Source organism: Psittacula echo (genome assembly GCF_963264785.1).
Source record: "Psittacula echo genome assembly, chromosome: 12".
NCBI lineage: Eukaryota > Metazoa > Chordata > Aves > Psittaciformes > Psittacidae > Psittacula > Psittacula echo.
Genome location: NC_137747.1, coordinates 5,473,659 through 5,490,656, shown reverse-complemented (window position 1 = coordinate 5,490,656; position 16,998 = coordinate 5,473,659). Strand labels below are relative to the sequence as shown.

Sequence of the window (16,998 nt, the reverse complement as noted above, 5' to 3'; positions counted from 1 at the left end):
AGCAGAGGTGATGATTTGTCATTAAACAGCTTGCTGAGATGCCAAGGCCCAGGGCAGGCAGGGCAGTGTCGCCAGCAGCTCCCCCAGTGTTTGCAGGGCTGTGCTGGGCCCCTGTCACCAGCACCTCCATGTTTCAGCTGGACTTGTTCCTCGGACACACACCCTCTACTTCTGCACTTTGAAGGGAGGAAGCGATTGCAGCAGGATGAGTGCCTTGTGTTGACTGCAGCTAAAGGGGGCTGCTGGATACCATGAACAAAGGCAATTCATCTGCTACCACTGAATCTGGAATGCTGCTCGGGAGACACACCAGCCTGCTCCGGGCAGCACACACCTCACTTCCAAGCCCACCCGATCCCAGTGTGGTCACTCAGCTCCACCGCACTTCACACTCTGGGAAGGGTCAGCGGCAGCACCATCAGGAGCAGCTTTTCCTTCGGAAAAGCCTTCTGGTGGTTTCCCACACTGAGCCGCCTCACCCAGAGGTCAGGCGAGCACCAGTGCCAGGAATGAGAAGCCGCAGCAGCACCAATTACATCAGTTAAACGTGGAGCACCCCCGGGCTCCCAGTGGAGCTGGAGTGCCCTTTCCCAAAAAAGGTAGAATTGCTTCAAAAATACAAATATTTCCTCAACTTTATGGAGTTGAGGCTCAGCAAAGGTCCCCAAGTGCTGATCAGTCTCCCAGACTGATTATTTCCCCCCTAGAGACATAAAGATGGGAGATGTTAACTGGAGGCCCCATGAACAGGACTAGCAGGACCTGGGGTTTTTCTTCTCAGAGCTGACAGTGTCACCAGCACAAGTCAGACTGGGAGTTAGTGAACATTACGAAACGATTTAAGAGCAGGTATGTCCATAAAGCATGAAGAAAATGACAAAGCAGCAGTGATTTCAGGTATAATGAGGGATGACTATGTAAAGCCATGGCACAGGACAGATCAGTAGTCAGTCAGCAGCCAGTTAGACTCTGGCCTAACACTGTGTGTGTGTAAGTCTCTCTGCAAAGGACTGAGTAATGAAGCATTTGGAAACCCCAAATCAACCCACACAATCCAAGAATTGAGCATTTAATATAAGTAAGCGGTGCTTTTCCAACCACAGGGGTTTTGACTCCAGAAGAGCAAAGAAAAGAGACACAAACAACTGATAAAATTTTTTATTATTCACTTTTGAACTCTTTTACACTTTTCCTGATTATTTTGTGTAAGGTGAAACTAGAACTGTTTAAAAGACATACACAAATCTAGTACATCAATAACCAGGTATTTCTTTTTGCTATACTATTCTCACAACCACGTGTGTGCTAGGCAATATAACCGTCACAGAAGCAAACTTTAGGCAGAATACTGGTCAGTAAAAACAAAGCGAAAAGAGCTACCAGATATACAGACAGGCTCGGTTCCACATTCACTACTGCATTTATCAAGCGCCAAGTATTAACTGCACAATTTGTTCAGCTAGTAGAGGGGAGTTTTAAAATCAGTGCATGAAATTCTCTTCAGCAGACGGATGGATAGACAAACAGATGGAGCCTATACCTAAGTGGAATGTGAAGGCAGGGGGATGATACCGTGAGACTGATGGGTGACTATCCCTAATCTTTTCCACTGCATTGTTCACGCAACTCTCATTAGGTTTTCTTTAATGGGACATGTTTGAAACATAACTAGGTGAGGTTTGGAGCTCAAATATTACAAGCGTCACAATGTGTAGGTCTGCATTCCAGTATGATAAATGGGAGATCCTGAACGTTTGAGCCAGATCCTGGTACTACCAAAAAATAGCAGACAAGAGCTGAAGATTGCAACAGCCCTGGCAGTTCTCAAACATCCAAGAAAGAAACCTGTCCTTGAGCAGGTCTCACCCACCATCCTGACATCACCCATAATCAAAGAAAGGATGACGCACGTGTGGGAGTCCAAAATTGCTTTAATGGAGTTTTAACATGTGAGAGGGTTGAGGATGAACAGAGTCCAGTGGGAGAAAAACTGCTATAAAGGGAACTGAAAGGTGGCTCAGTGGATTACTTCAGAAGTTCTCAGGATAAATTCAAAATGGGAATACCATGGAGATTTTGATTCACCTAAGAGTAAAGTAATGCAAAAGTGGCAGATCACTTCATGGTATCATCCAAACTAATAAGGCCATTCAAAAAATTGAATCTTCTCCTATTGCAAGTCCATGGTAGTGAACCAAGAATCCTCACTACTGAAGACTATGTAAGGTGTAATTAGGTTATGTTATTGCTGTGGGAAGGGGCTGAGTCATGCATGTTGTATGAGCATGAAAGCACTTTTATAAGTCAAATCCCAGTTATCTGCCAGTGTAAAGAGTTTGGAAATCAAGCTCTAACTCCCCGTTACCCTCCTCCCCAAAACAAATCCCATCCCAGAAAGACAGGATGGACAAAGTGAGCTTTTGACTGGAAGCGGTGCCTCAGACTTGGTTACAAATGTCTACAGAGTGTGCCTGTTAAACTAACCCATAGCAGTGTCACTAACTGGAATGCCATATACTGGATTGTTTTCTTTCCATGCCCCAGTGTCACAATAGAATCTCTATAACTTTCTGTACAACTTTACAACAGAATTGTACTTCGACTATTTTGGTGCCAAATTGAAGCTCGACGGAGTTTCCATAATTGATGTCTACTTTTCTACCAATAGGAGTTTTGTAAAGTCAATTGCAATCACAAAACCCATAATCACAGTGTTCAGTTAAAAATATAAACACGGTAATCATAACTGGAAATGTTCCTAATAGGAAAGTTCGGAATGCCATTGTAATAACCGACCTCCGCTTGAAGTACACAAAACACCAACCAACCGGTTTTACCCCACAGACAGTTTTTGCTACGTTGAGGTTGTGAAAGTCGATGTACTATTCTTTTTGCTTGTCGCACAAAGGGATATATGTGTAGGATACAGGGTGACATTGAACATATAGTGAAGCGTGACAGCCATTAGTTCTCTCCCTCCCCAGCATCCCCTTCATCTCCCTGGTTTTCCGATGTCCATAGCTGTAAGAAAATACAAACACATGTTCATACTCACAGCATGCAGTTAATTACAACTGTCAGGAAAGGGAAGATACCACAACGAGCAGTAACTCTGCAATTTTCTCAGCTAAGAGCAATTCAGAACTTGACAGTTAAAGCTAAGGAATAATGAACTGGAAAATGAATAGAGGATAACAAACAAAAAGGCAGCAGAAGTTTGCAAGCTCAACATAAAGCTGGCTATTGCAAACAGACAAACTCCACTTTGTGCTACCAAGAAGATTCTGAGTTGTTACAGTGGTTAACAAGTGATTTGTGGTTTAAACAAGCAAGTTAACTGGTCTGGTTACAAAAAGCAGTGCAGTTAGCACATGTAGTTAATGCTTCAGAAAAGGCTTTTAATGGCACAAAACAACATAAGTTGTCTGATGTTGAGTCACACTTAAGAGTCCAGCAGCCTAAGTAACAGTGCACAATGGAGTGGTTTGCCCCAAGATACTTACAGTGAGGTTGTCCCTAAGCAGCTGCATGATCAGCGTGCTGTCTTTGTAAGACTCTTCATTCAGCGTGTCCAGCTCTGCTATCGCTTCATCAAACGCCTACAAATATGCAAGACAGCTCTTTCACACTCTGCTCTGGGATTTCCTTATGCTTACACACAGCTTACACATTTGCCACATCACTATTCAACTACTCAAATTCTGTGACAAAACCTCCCAGTATATTTCTTTTCCACCAACAGAAAAGAAACGTAAACCAAAGTGAGCACCAGATCACTTGACAACCAGTGGGAAACCAGAAGTCTTCAGGGTCCAGGCTAAAGCCCAGAACAACTTCACTATCATGCCAACATTGAGTACTGAAAAGGCAAGTGCACTCTCTGCCACACTGAAGAATGATTCATGCAGCCTGAAGTCAGCTTTAAGAACAACACTTCAAAGCAATACTTTCATTAAAAATGAAGGTTTTGCTGGTGCAAATTGGCAGTAAAAGACAAAGATACCATTAGGTTGATATATACAGTACATGAGTAAGTAAGCAAGAAAAGGGAAGACGGGGATTTTGATGGTGGGGTGAAAGGTTTTGGACTTCTCTTCAAAACAGCATAGGAAAACAGGTATGTTTGACTAGAGATTAATAAAGCCATTTCTCCCATTGATCTGCTACACATGAAAGCTCACGCTGCAAGCCTGAGAGCCATGAATAAGTGCTATTTCTTCATTCAGGTTTCAAACCAATGTAAGCACATTAACTAAAAAAGCAGGAACAGCAGCAGTGTTTGGGACAGCAAAACATCACTCCTTGTTACAAGGTATTATCCAAGTGCATTTTAAGAACACAAAGATTCACCCAATGGTGCATTTATTATTCAGGTTACTACCAGACAATTTTCACAGATGCAAAAAGCTCCATTTAGAAGGCTCTAATCCTATTTTAGGGAGAAGGCCAAGAAAAAGAACGACTAGCTATTTATTTGGCACAACCCATCACACAGTCTTTTTGGTCTCTGGAGAGAGAGGCACACATGCACGCAGATACACAAGGACATTTAGGGCTACAACTGTAGTCACAAAGATGACTCTTCATGTATTTGCTAAGTGTTCAAATCTAAATGTTTCACTTTAGAAGTGCTAAATGAATCCAAGTGTGTTCAGATGTGACACAAGCCTTTTCTAAGAGAATTACAGACTTAAGAAGAGGCACTTTGTCTTCCCTTTCACTGGATCAATTGTGCTAGCAAATCAGCTTTACTTGAAGCTTAGCTAGTATAGCTAACTTACCTGAAAACATACTAGGATAACAGTAAAGACGTCAGCATTTTTAAGGAATTTGTAATGAAAAAGCATAATAACCTATAAAAGGGCCACTGTAACCATGTAATTATCTCCTTAGGCTTCAAAAAAATAGTTAATATGAAAAGTCTGCTTACCGTCTTTGCCAGATTACACGCCTTTTCAGGAGAATTTAGGATCTCATAGTAGAAGACAGAGAAATTTAGAGCCAAACCAAGTCGAATGGGGTGTGTTGGCTGCATCTCTTTCTTGCTAATTTCAAATGCCTCCTGGTAAGCTTGCTGAGAGTTTGCTACCGTTGCTGCAAGAAGTAATTACAATCATATTAATGCACAATACATCATGGATTTCATGATGGAAGCTTTTAGAGTCTTGGTCTAGACTACTGTGCCACCAAAAATTCTGACAATTTCATATGCACAGATGCTTCTTTCAGTGCTTTTAGATGTAAAAGCCTACCACTGGCTGAACTATTAAGGCAGAAATAGTTCAATATTTTTATAGAGACTTAAAATGGAATTTACTCAAAATAAATTCCAACCAATCTGAATGCACAGAAGCTCTACCTAAGTCAAAGTATACTGTGATTAAATACTTCCTTTCAGCCTAGCTGAGGAAGCAGTAGTTCTGAATAATAAATCCAGACAAAAATCACAAAGAGAAGAGGTATCTGAACTACCTTTTTAAACTGGAGGAAACATTTAACACCTGGGTTATGAACTTTATATTTCAGTTTCACATTTCAGAGGAAAGACAACAGTTCCTTCCTGGCTAATGGGTAACAATAAGCTCTAGAAAGGCATTTCAAACTGAGTTTGCAAGACAGACTACATGAGACACCAGAAATTCAGGCACAGTTCAGTATTGCTTTATCACCTCAGGATTAATTGGCTTTGGACCCAGCAACCCAGTATCCTATATTTGCATTCATAAAGCTTGCAAGCAGTGAGAAGTTGAGAGCTAAATTCATAGTTTAAACAAGATATGATAGGAAAGCGTTTTCCATGAGAAAAAAACCACATTCTCCAGGAATAGGATTTTACACTGACAAATATGCTTGAAAAACTAATCACTGAGGTTAGGGGCTGCAAACAGAATTTGACAGGTTTGATGAATGTCTATTAATTGCAATGAAGTCTTTCTCTACAAGTGACTTGCACTGCACGTCTTCAATACTAGAGAGCAGCAGCAAAAAGAAATAAATACTTCATGTTACAGGGAAAAGAACACAAGTATTCTGCACGGCCCCCAGCAGAATGAGAGATTTCAGCTCTACTTACTTTGCTTATTGTCCCCAGATGCCACTTCTGAGAGGTATCTGTAGTAATCGCCTTTCATTTTCAAATAGAAGACCTTGCTTTCTGGCTGTGTGGCATTGACAATAAGGTACTTATCCAGAAGTTCCTGAGAAAGGAAACATCACTTTCTTTTTCTTTCCCAAGTCATAAAAATAATGTCTGAAACAGCCTTCATTACAATGGTAAGCACAAACTGCTATGTTTTAACAATGACTGATATATACTCAAGCGCTAATCGCTTAGCCTACTGTTGTCTAAACTCAGAACAAAAGAAGAATTACTGGTAACCTAATCCCTGGAAAGCAGAAAACTCACTCTGTTGAGGCTACCCACAATTTGCTCCTGCAGAACCTTGTGGCTTAAGACTGCAAGGATCTTCCTTGAAGCATACTGATGCAAACCTATGTCCACAACCAAGCTAATGAAAAGCAGTGGCTTGACATTACCATAGGTCAGGTCACTTTTGCTGCCACAAACCTGAATTCTATATAGAGCAATGAAATTACCCACAGAAAACCTGATTTACTTGCAACTCCAGCTGAAAAGCTGAACAGTGGTCAGCACATGTTCATTCAGAGATGTAAGACAGTACCGACAGCAACTGCTCCTGACTGATCTCTAGCAAACTGAACAGCAGTGAAAAGAATCCCTTGTCTAAGTGAAAAAAATAGCAAAACCAGTTTGGGGAAGAATTACACACCTTCTCCATCCCAAAAAGTACTGAACATGCCTCAGAATGTCAGCATTTAAGAATTTAAATGGTAGGCAGGACTCATGCCAATGCCCCAGATCTCAAATTTCTTTTCATGGTGATCCCTAGCCAGCATCTAGGGGCCTTCAACACTGCCTTGTTTGCTTTTTTCTATTGACAAAATAGAAATGCTTTAACAAATTCCCTAAGAAACAAACTAGACAACTTAGGAGCTAGAATTGTACTCAAGCTTGAGGCTATGCAAAATTATTCTCTTGCTAAGGTGCTGCAGTATCTACAGCACAAGATTCCTTAAGCCTCTCTGAAGAATGCTGCAGTACCAACTACTGTTATTTTTGCTGTTGGATTATTACCAGAACATCATTGCAGATATCCTGCAATTCAGCCTCAATTTTCTCACGATATTCTCTTCCCATCTGCTGTTTCTTCTCGTTCCTCTCTGTTTTCTGTTCGATGCTGGAAATGACACGCCAGGACGAGCGACGGGCACCAACCACATTCTTGTAGGCAACTGAGAGTAGATTCCTTTCTTCATTGGACAGTTCATGTCCTTGCTCAGTGACAGCCTTCATAGCAGCAGCCATGTCATCATAACGCTCAGCCTGTTCAGCCAGTTTGGCTTTCTGTACCAACTCACTTTTATCCATGGCTCTCCTGTAATCAGTGGGGAATACAAGTAAGAGAAAAAGTCTCTTTGATTGTCTGCACTGTGGAAGCTCACGCTGAAGGGTGAAGCAGAATTCACAGTCACCAATAAGTGGGAAATTATCAACTCTAGAAAAGTAATACAAAGGGTTTCTTTTTAAGAATTTACCTGACCTTTTGCCAAATATGCATAATTTCTATGTGTGCTAATGACTAATCACAATCTTGAAGATATGTGAGCATTATTCTTCAAAATGTACCAAAATTCATATTGGCATTAAGCACATCAATATGTTCCTTATGTAAATGTCTCCCCTTTCCTAGACTGGCCACACTCAGCTTAGGAAACACTGCACGTTCTAACCCAGAAACCAGCAGGTACAGCTGTGGTTTGATTTTTTGTTTGGTTGGTTTTCCCTCCACTATTACACAGCATCAACTCCTCGGAAGCACTGAAACCCTGGACAGCTCCTCCTCACACTGAAGATTCCTGCACCCTACGAGAGATGTTTCTGTGGGTTTAAAATAAACCATACCCAGGAAAGCTGTAGTTGTTGGCAACTATGGGAAGTACATTTATATTGTTCTGCCAGAAAACTGGAGTTTAATACATGCATCAACGTACATTCCATAGATTATTCTACACGACAAGGGTGGCTGCAGCCTCACATTTTCAAAAGCTTTTTAAATAACATTGACATTCCCAAAAAAGCCAACGGACACGGCTCACATGATGGTCACTACTGCAGAACTAATTGCTTACACGGAAACAACTTGTTTATCATTTCTGATAAGGCAATTTAGCAACTGAAGCCAAGAAAAACACATCACGTGACTACATGGCCCCTGGAGAGCTTAAGCAATGAAAAATGAAGTTAGTACAGAACATGGCAGTGAGGCAGCCTCAGCATTGCTTATTTCTGCAAGATGATGCTAACATATGATTAACTCAGCCATCGAGCTTCCAACCTTATACTCAACCACCTAGGGCCAGGTTCACAGAACTCAAACAAGTTTCTTTGCCTTTATCAAAGTAAGTGGACCTCAATACCTCATGAACTCCCAGACACCCCGAACTCTTTCTTCAGTAGAGTTTCTTCAGGCATGTAGGTTCACTTTGGGACAGGCTAATTTATTCTTGACAGTACTGAGCAACAATGTTCCTCTCCTACTCCCTAAATCTCAGCCAGGACACTCAATGTCCAAGGTAAGAAGTTTTCAGGCTGAGACCTAACAGCCTGAAAACAACTTCTAAAAGAAGAATAAAAAGCAAACAAGAACAGTAAGTTTACAATTGCTGTTCATAGACTTCTGTTCATTAGACAAACATCTACAGCCCTATTATAATGAACAAACAGGCCGAAAGTGATTGCTATAGCCTTTTTCCTGGCTCTCTCCTTTGCTGATCCCAGTCTGACAGGTTCCTGATGGAGAACGTCTCACACACGCTGCTCAGCTTGTATTTTAATCCAAGTATCACCTACCACACTACCATGCAAAGAAACCAGTTTCCTACCCTAAAACCTGAACCAGGACAATGAGTTGCAGCCCCCCAGACTCCCATCGTGTGCATGAGCAGTTTCAGAGTACGTTATTGCCAAGGCTGGAGTCCTAACTACACGATTATATTGAGATGAGCATATTCAATCCCTCCAGATGGAGATACTCCACCTTAGCAAAAAAAAATCATCCAAGATAAAAAGTCAACGTTATGTTACATGAAAGCTCAAGTAAACCCAGCAATCAAATGTCCTACCTGCTGTACGTTTGCAAGTCACACTCACTCCTGCTTGCATTTGATCCTCTGTAGATCTGGCCTAATGCATCCAGCCACGTAAGGCACTCAAGGAAGGCTATGCAATACTAAAACCAGCCTCCTAGAGAGAGACCTCTTGTAGACTCCTAAGCAAAACTGGGCTGTAGTTTAGTTCTATTTCAAATTTAAACTAGTGGATTCTGCCACCTACTTAAAGGTGACACACAGACTTCACACCAAAACCTCTGACAAGACAGACTGACTGTAGGTAGCAGTGTGACAAGGTCTTGTAAGGCATGATTAATTTGGCTCTTTCTTCCCCAAGAGGCTTTTACCATGGGGCATGTTGTATTACCATTGTTTTCTGCGGAATTATCAAAAGAATAGTTCCTGAGGACACGAAGGGGTAAGTGGAACTTGTGATGTGCATCTTTTCCCCTGCTCTGAAGGATTTCATAGTACCAACACATAACAAGCCTCAGGAAATCATCAGACCATTTACCATCAAGAGAACCCTCCCGCTTTTCACTGTGGAGTCTGCTGAACCTCATAAACATTCCCTTATCTCAGCACTAAACCTAGACTATGCGCTTGATGCAGGCAGCAATTTGTGAGAGGCATTTCTTTACCTTCTCACTAAAATCTGAGCATGAACAAAGTACACCGGAAGAATGCTTTTTACATTACAAGGGCCAACTTTAAATAACAGGACATTTAAACAAAATCGTTTCAGAGCAGTTCTAGTTTCCTCACAGTCTGCACAGCTTCTAGAAGCATTTCTATTGCGGCTGTCTTATCTTCTCCTCTTCTTCTTATGGAATGTGATTATTACGTAGGAAAAGCCTGCTTGTGGAAGTCCAGAGGCAAGCAACTCCAACAAAGTTTACATTTGGCCATTGAAAGGTCAGTTTTAATTTTGATCTGCACTTTGCCAATAGTGGTCTAATTCCTAGACAAGTTATCAGTGCAGAATTCTGTTTACAAACATTATAGTTTAGTTTAGAAATGGTGCAGTTTGTTTTATCAAGCTCAATGACATATTTATCTTTAGATGCAAGTCAGTTCAGGACAGTCAATGGGTTCATATAAGGACACATGAAGGAAATAACAAAGGGAACTACAAGGGCATAAAGACTTCATGGATAAAAGAGATCCAGAAACCAGTTCAACATATCAATTATACAGGCAAAATACCAGCACAAAGCATTAGAATGTTGTTTCTCATCAAACAACTTTCTTCAGTAATCTAATTTATGCACATCTTAGATGTAACTCAAGCCAATTACTGAAGATGGAGGTCCTCAGAACTTCACTGGCTTCATCTGGACATAAAAATTCAGTACGCAGGGGCTTGAGCTGTTTAGTTAACCTTAATACCTGCACTGCTAGGAGGTTTGCTATGAAACACAAAGCATTATTCAACAGTATGGAGTTAACAGAAGTTAAATGCAGTAAGAAAATAATGGTCGACACCAAAATATCTGCAATTAACAGTAAGCCTGCCATGATTTCATTCACAGGGTGCTGCATAAAGGAACACTTAAAACCCTAGTTTGATTCTCCATTGCTTACCTTGTTAGAAGCTTGGAGAGAGCTTTGCAGAGCTATGCTGGCTTGAGCTCCAAAAGAGGGAAGTGTTTGCCAGAAGGAAAAAAGATATAAGGAAAGGAGTGATGTTTGAAAAGGCAAAGAAGCAACTATCAGTTATAACTGGTCCCTCCCACAGAGAAGATGAAAGTCACACTAACAATGGATCTGTGTGCCACAGTCTGAAACAAGCAAAGCCTAGAGCTAAAAATACTCCTAGGCCACAAACAGAAGCCATCTAACAAAGGTTACCTGCAGCTAGGAGCAATACACACAGAGGTGATGAACAGAAGGCTGACAGGAATGATCTCTTCTAGCACTAAGGAAGCCATGCCATGTTGGCAAGGGGAAAAGAGGGAAGATGGAAAAAGGAGCAGACATGTGCAGATCACAGCCACAGAGGAGTCCTGGAAGTTGCTCATTCTAAGCAGAAGGTTTTCATAATAGATGCATTAATACATCTCAAATTCTTAAGACACTGTCTTAAGAATCTGTCAAACCACAACTGAGTAGCCCTCCAAAAGGAAGTGGCTGGACCCTAGTTACAATAAGGAACACCAACCACCAGCAGTCACAGCTGATAGTAGCAGCTGCCAGAAATTTGTATCATCCTAAATCCCACACTCAAAATGTGGTTTATTACCTTTTTTTACCTCTACCTCCCATACAGCCTAGAGTTCTTTCAATCTCTCTTACAAATGCTGAAGAGCATGTATGCAGGTTTTAAACGTTACAAGTGCTTACTTCCCACCCCCGGAAAAGCTTTATGCCTGTGTAGACAAAAGGCTGAAATGTATCAGGAACCTGTAAAACACATTAGTCTATAACTGCCTTGTTATTTGCAGCGGAAGACACAGTATGAAGGGGATAGTGTGACCATCCTGGGAACAGCACCTGAATTCAGAACACAGATCTTTCAGGAGTGGATGGACACACAGAACTGGAGGTTTACATATCAGTAACAGCTGAGGAGTAAGACATACAGATACTGTTCTTCAGAAGACTGCAGGAGCTGGAGAACTACATCTTACTACTCAGCAGTTACCCCATCTGCTTCATATTGCTTCCAATCTCGATGAGCTGTTTAGGACAAAGCCAGAACAGACCAGAAGCAACTGTGTTTAAAGTCTGCAGAAATCAAACGAAAACTGAGACTGAAAAAAAACTCTGCCTTATGTAACATATTGAACTGACAAGACAACACCAATAAGCCTACATTGGCCTGAAGTCTGCTGAGGCTGATGACCTGTTCTTCTGATAATTAAGTCATTGATTTTGTGTACTGGTTTTCTCTTTACAGCAAGCATGAGAATCTATCAGACAAACACTTTCACTCTGTAAAAAAAACACTGGTGAGAAAGCAGTGTGGTTACTGGTTTGACATGCTGGTCCCTAATGAGTCAAGTAGAGGTGTGGGTTAACAGACTTCCACATTACACTGTGCAAAAGGAACGTAAAACCCCATTTGCTGAGATGGGATGCGAGACCATACTTCTCATTCACCAACTCTGCAAGTCCATTCAAATTGTAACAGGAAAAGCAGCAGACTGGTCCAGAATTTGTCGTTCCATCTTCCAACAGTACGCGAACATACCTTATTTGATTCCTGGATGGGCAATTCACTCCGAAATTAAACATTCACATGAGGTAAGTGGTATTTTGAATTACAGTTCTATAATTACAGACAGGAAGAGCTTTGGAGTTACTATTTCTAAACCAAATGGAAAATCCTTCTCCATCATTCAGGTACACACATGCTGACCCAAGGATCTGGATGACGTTGATGGCATTCACTGTCAGGTTGACATCGCTCCCAGGAGATATTCTTTATAGGAAAGGAATCAGCTCTTTAAATGGAGTGCAAGAAACATCCCTTGCTTGACTGCACTATCAGGCATTTGATTTTATTAGTTGTGTTTTTCTATTTTGGTTCCCTCAAAGCCTATTGCTAAATAACTGATAAGAAAATTAATGTGCCTGGTAAGAGCTGAACAGTGAAATCTTCCTGACAAGAGCTTAAACAACAAGTTCAGTAAAATATACTGCAAACATAATGAGGGAAAAAGGAAAATTACTTCATAGCTGTGATATTCTTGCTGACCTTGTGCAGCACGTAACTTCAGCCTCCTCTGCATCTCCTGATTAAACGTCTGCCCTGGCCTTCAGCTCAAACCTTTCTGCACATGTTCAGATAAAATGAACACTCCCTAAAGCCATGCCTAAACCTGCTCTGGCCATCTCCTGCCATTGCTACTTATTGCTTCCTAAAGGCCAATACAATTTTTGAATAAAGTGACCTTCAACAATTTCCAAGCTCCACAGACAATTAAGAAATTTCGATGACAAGTACCAATAGCATGTAGGATATTGTACAGACAACTTAAACGTAGCGACAGTAGATGTCATTTAAATGAGGGATTGGGCTGCTCATACCCATGGCACTTCACATTGGACAGCTGCAGGTGGAGACAAGCACCTGGTTCCAAAGTACAACATACTTACATGGTAATACCTTTTTGTTCCAACTAGCAGAACTGGTTTTGGCTAGAGTCCAGGCAGAAATAGTGAGTTATCCCCAGAAATCTTCCCCCAGGCATAAAGTTCACGCCAAACTAATGTATTCATATCACAGGTAAATCGCATTTGTTAATACTAAACTGAGAACATTTCTATTACAGGGTGGGGCAAGAAGCATGGCCATAGAAGAGACATGCTATGATAACGCCTGGTCTTATATCTGATCCTAGAGGTATCAGAATACCAGACTGATTAGGGTACTAGCTTTTACCTCATTATTCAAATCATTATTTACTCAACTCCTCCTCATCAGAGTTTATTCACATGCAGTGCAAAAAGCTGCAGACTGGCAAAGGCCTTGCTCAGAGGGAAAAAAAGAGAAAACATCAAAATAGCAGAGATCAGAACATGCGGTACTGACATAATGAGGTGGAGAAAACTGCACCAGGCCCATCTGTCCAACGAGTCTATCACTTTATTGGCACCAATTTAATAAACAAAATATTATACACAGTATATTTCTCCAGTCCTTTAACATGAAGAGTGAAAAAGCCCTGGCATGCTTATTTTCTTTTCTAAACCAGTTGATCTCTCATTATTATTATAAAATAAAGGCTTTGCTTTCCACAAAATATTAAATATCTCTGACTGAGGTGTCCTGCAGCAGTGAATGGGTGAAGACAACTACTCCCACAGCAGCTGAACTTACAAAACCTTACAAACGTTCTCAAAATCTCTGCTATTTTTACCTAGGAATTCACTTTTGCCAGTGCTGCATGATGTGCTTTTTGCTTTCCTACCACTAGAAAAGGTATTTTAACTATTAATAAGGAATTTGGCTGAAAGCAACAGATCAATATTGTGATCACTGCATCAGATGCATTTTTGCTCGTGTATGCTAACACAGTGAATGCACACCACTGATATCTGATCATCCCAATTAATGCCTGGTTGTACACATCTCTAATAAAACCTACAGTTGTTAGTTGCGAGCTATTGCCCAGCCCTTCTGTAGGCTGGGACTGGCTTGAAGCAATCTTCTTCCCCTCTGGCACCCTCCCTAAGCACATCTCTATTTGCAAATAGCCACAAACGACCCAAATTCGAAAATAATAATAAAATCATTTTGTTTCTTTCTGAAGCGTTCAGGACATTTTAGTGATGGCCTTGAGGCTTACGTGAGCAGGCTCACAGCAACCGGCACAGAAATGGCACCTCCCAGGGCCCAACATTCCGGCAGAGCCAGAGCTCCCGCTTTGGGGATCCTTTGAGGACGCCCCAACCCCTTCTCCTGGGCTTGGGGCGGTGAAGGCGGGAGCCTTCAGAAAGGGCAGGGCTGTGACCGGCCCTGCCCCGGACGCTCGGTACAGGTGTGCGCGGTCGGCCTCGCCCTCGGGGAGCGAGTGACTCACCCAGGGCGGGGCAGTGCCCGGAGCTGGGGGGGAGGAGGCGGCACCGCCCGGGCCTCGCAGCGGCAGCCGAGGGAGGGTCACTCCGTTATTCGGAGGGGGAGGCAGGACCCGCCGCGCCCCCCCCCACGCCCCTCACGCTCGGAGCCTCCCGCAGCGCGCCAGAGGCAAACCCCGCGGCCCGCTGCTGCTTTGGGAGCCCCTCACCGGGCCGGCCAGCGGGGAGAAACGGGTCCGGCCTGCGGAGAGGCGGAGGTGGGGACAGGCCGCGGAGGCCTCCCCCGCACGCTCCCGCAGAGCCGCAGCCGCGCGGCGCGGCCCAGTCCCGCCGGCGGCGGCGGGCGAAGGGAATGGAGCCCAGGCGGCGGCGGGCCCGAGACCCTCACCTGGCGGGGGGCAGCGGCACCGCGGCCTGGATCCCGGCGGGCGAGGCGACTGGAGCGCGGCGGCCGCTCGGCGCACGCACACACACCCTGCGGCGAGCGGGCCCGCTTCCGGCGCCGCTGACACGCCCCTTCCGGCGCCAGGGGCACCACCGCCCCTCCCTTCTCCCCATTGGGCCGGCGGGCGGCGGGCGCCAGCCGGTGCTCGGTTGCCATAGCGACAGGAGGGGCTCAGTCCCCTGCGGCCCCTCGGCTGCCGCCGGCCCGGCCCCACCGTCGCCCCCCGGGGGAGAGGCCCCTGCAGGCAGCGGGGCGGGCTCCGCTCCTCAGCGCGGGGGGGCCGCGGAGCTGTCGGGTCGAGGCCTGCTCGTGCTGTCACACCCCGGCGCCCTGCCCGCTGCGAGCGCTGTGTGCTGCTCCAGCTCGATTCACAGCCGTGGGGTAATCCCTGGTGTGCCTCTGGGCAAGGCCAGCTCAATCCAGGGCAGAGGAGAGCTGATCCGGCTGGGAAGCGCAGCGGCTTCCCGAGCCACAAGAAGGCAGAGGATTTGGTTTTGTTGCCATTTCTCAGTACTGTTCTCTGGCTGAACCTTGCAGTAAGGAACATCTCCACAGAGCACAGGCAATGGGTGCCATGTGGTCATGTAAGTTCATGAATCCTTTGAATTGCAAGGTCACCTTTAAGCACTTCAGTGGCGTATCCTCCCCACAATTCATAGTGCGTATTTTCACTGTAAAATACCAAGATCCTTATCAGCTAGATAAGTTTTATGCATCTGTAATAAAATGAGAGCGAATTTACCAGAGAAATGGCGACAGGGAGCATTTTTTGGGGATGAGGAAAAGTCTAGTTTGGTCTCCAAGAAGGAATCCAAGGAAAAGAGTTCAATTTTATAATGCATGTAATCCTTTTGGATAAGAAGTGACTGAACGCACAACCTTCCCTGCTCCCAAGTCTCAAGTTTATAGCAGCACCACTTGTCCAAGCGTTATTATTGGGGCTGAGAGGCACTCTGTTCAATTACAGTATGCTGGAGCCTTATTTTCTCTTACACTTTCAGATACAATCATGGTCCTGTCAGAGTCACTGTCAGATTCCTTTTTGGTGATGAAAGGACTTCATTTGTTTCCTGCTTTGTCTTGGTTCAAAGGTTAATTACTTTGGAAAGTCAGGAAGAAAATGACTTGGCACTTGGTTATCTTAAGCTGCAGACACTGATTCAGGGAGATCAGTTATTGTCATCTCTCTCTTGTTTTTTCTTTTCTTGGTGAAATTCGCTTTTCCCCCTGATCTTCTCCATAGCCCTCATTTTCCTGGTTTCTGTCTGGGGCATTCCCAGTGTTCCTGCTGAGGCATTGGAAGTGCTGGTTTGTGACAGAATTACTTGCATTCAACACCCCTTTCATGTATATCCGCATACAACACGTGGTTTGTATAAGTGTACTGTCAACACCCGTTCGGTCAGTCACCTGCTGTACCTCCCTCAACCTTCTCACTTCGCTGCCTGCTCCAGCTCATCCCTGCCCTGCCTGTGCTGTCACAGCTCACTCCTCTTGCTTCCAGCGAGGTGCACCCAGCTCCCTTCATACTCCAATCTGCCCAGACCAGATTCTAATCATCACCTCTGAAGTGCTTGCAGTCCTTCTTAGCTGGTAGTTTTGAACCATGTACCCTCCATCTCAATATTCAGGTAGAGCAATTCAGCACTGTGTAGTGACAGAGGTGAAAATACCACCCTCTGCTTTCACAGAGCAGGCTGCCACTCAGCAGTTCTTTCCTCCATGAGCTCTTCTTAACCTGGGGTCCTCCTAGCCCTGTATGCCAGGTCTGGGGGAAGTGATAAGCAATGGACCTGCAGTTTCTCCAGGCACAGAAGGGTGAAGGCTGGAACTGACAC

At 43.8% G+C, this 16,998-nt stretch overlaps 1 protein-coding gene across 1 annotated transcript; it reads right to left on the bottom strand.

Moving 5' to 3' along the window:
* Positions 1-1,182: 1,182 nt before the first annotated feature.
* Positions 1,183-15,282, bottom strand: YWHAB (tyrosine 3-monooxygenase/tryptophan 5-monooxygenase activation protein beta). The gene is made up of 6 exons (XM_080627655.1): positions 15,104-15,282; positions 7,157-7,457; positions 6,074-6,197; positions 4,931-5,094; positions 3,504-3,599; positions 1,183-3,021 (listed from the first exon to the last, which is right to left on the bottom strand). Exons 1-6 carry the CDS (start codon positions 15,271-15,273, stop codon positions 2,965-2,967), a joined length of 912 nt encoding a protein of 303 aa, XP_080483781.1. The 5' UTR covers positions 15,274-15,282; the 3' UTR covers positions 1,183-2,964.
* Between the last annotated feature and the right edge of the window lie 1,716 nt (positions 15,283-16,998).

Bases quoted from the DNA above. Each gene is read 5' to 3' on its own strand.
- YWHAB (XM_080627655.1), bottom strand. From the start codon at position 15,273: ATGGGGAGAAGGGAGGGGCGGTGGTGCCCCTGGCGCCGGAAGGGGCGT. The intron at 7,458-15,103 runs GTGAGGGTCTCG...CACTGATTACAG, and splicing joins GTGCCGCTGCCCCCCGCCAG to GAGAGCCATGGATAAAAGTG. The intron at 3,022-3,503 runs GTAAGTATCTTG...ATTTTCTTACAG, and splicing joins TGCTTAGGGACAACCTCACT to CTATGGACATCGGAAAACCA.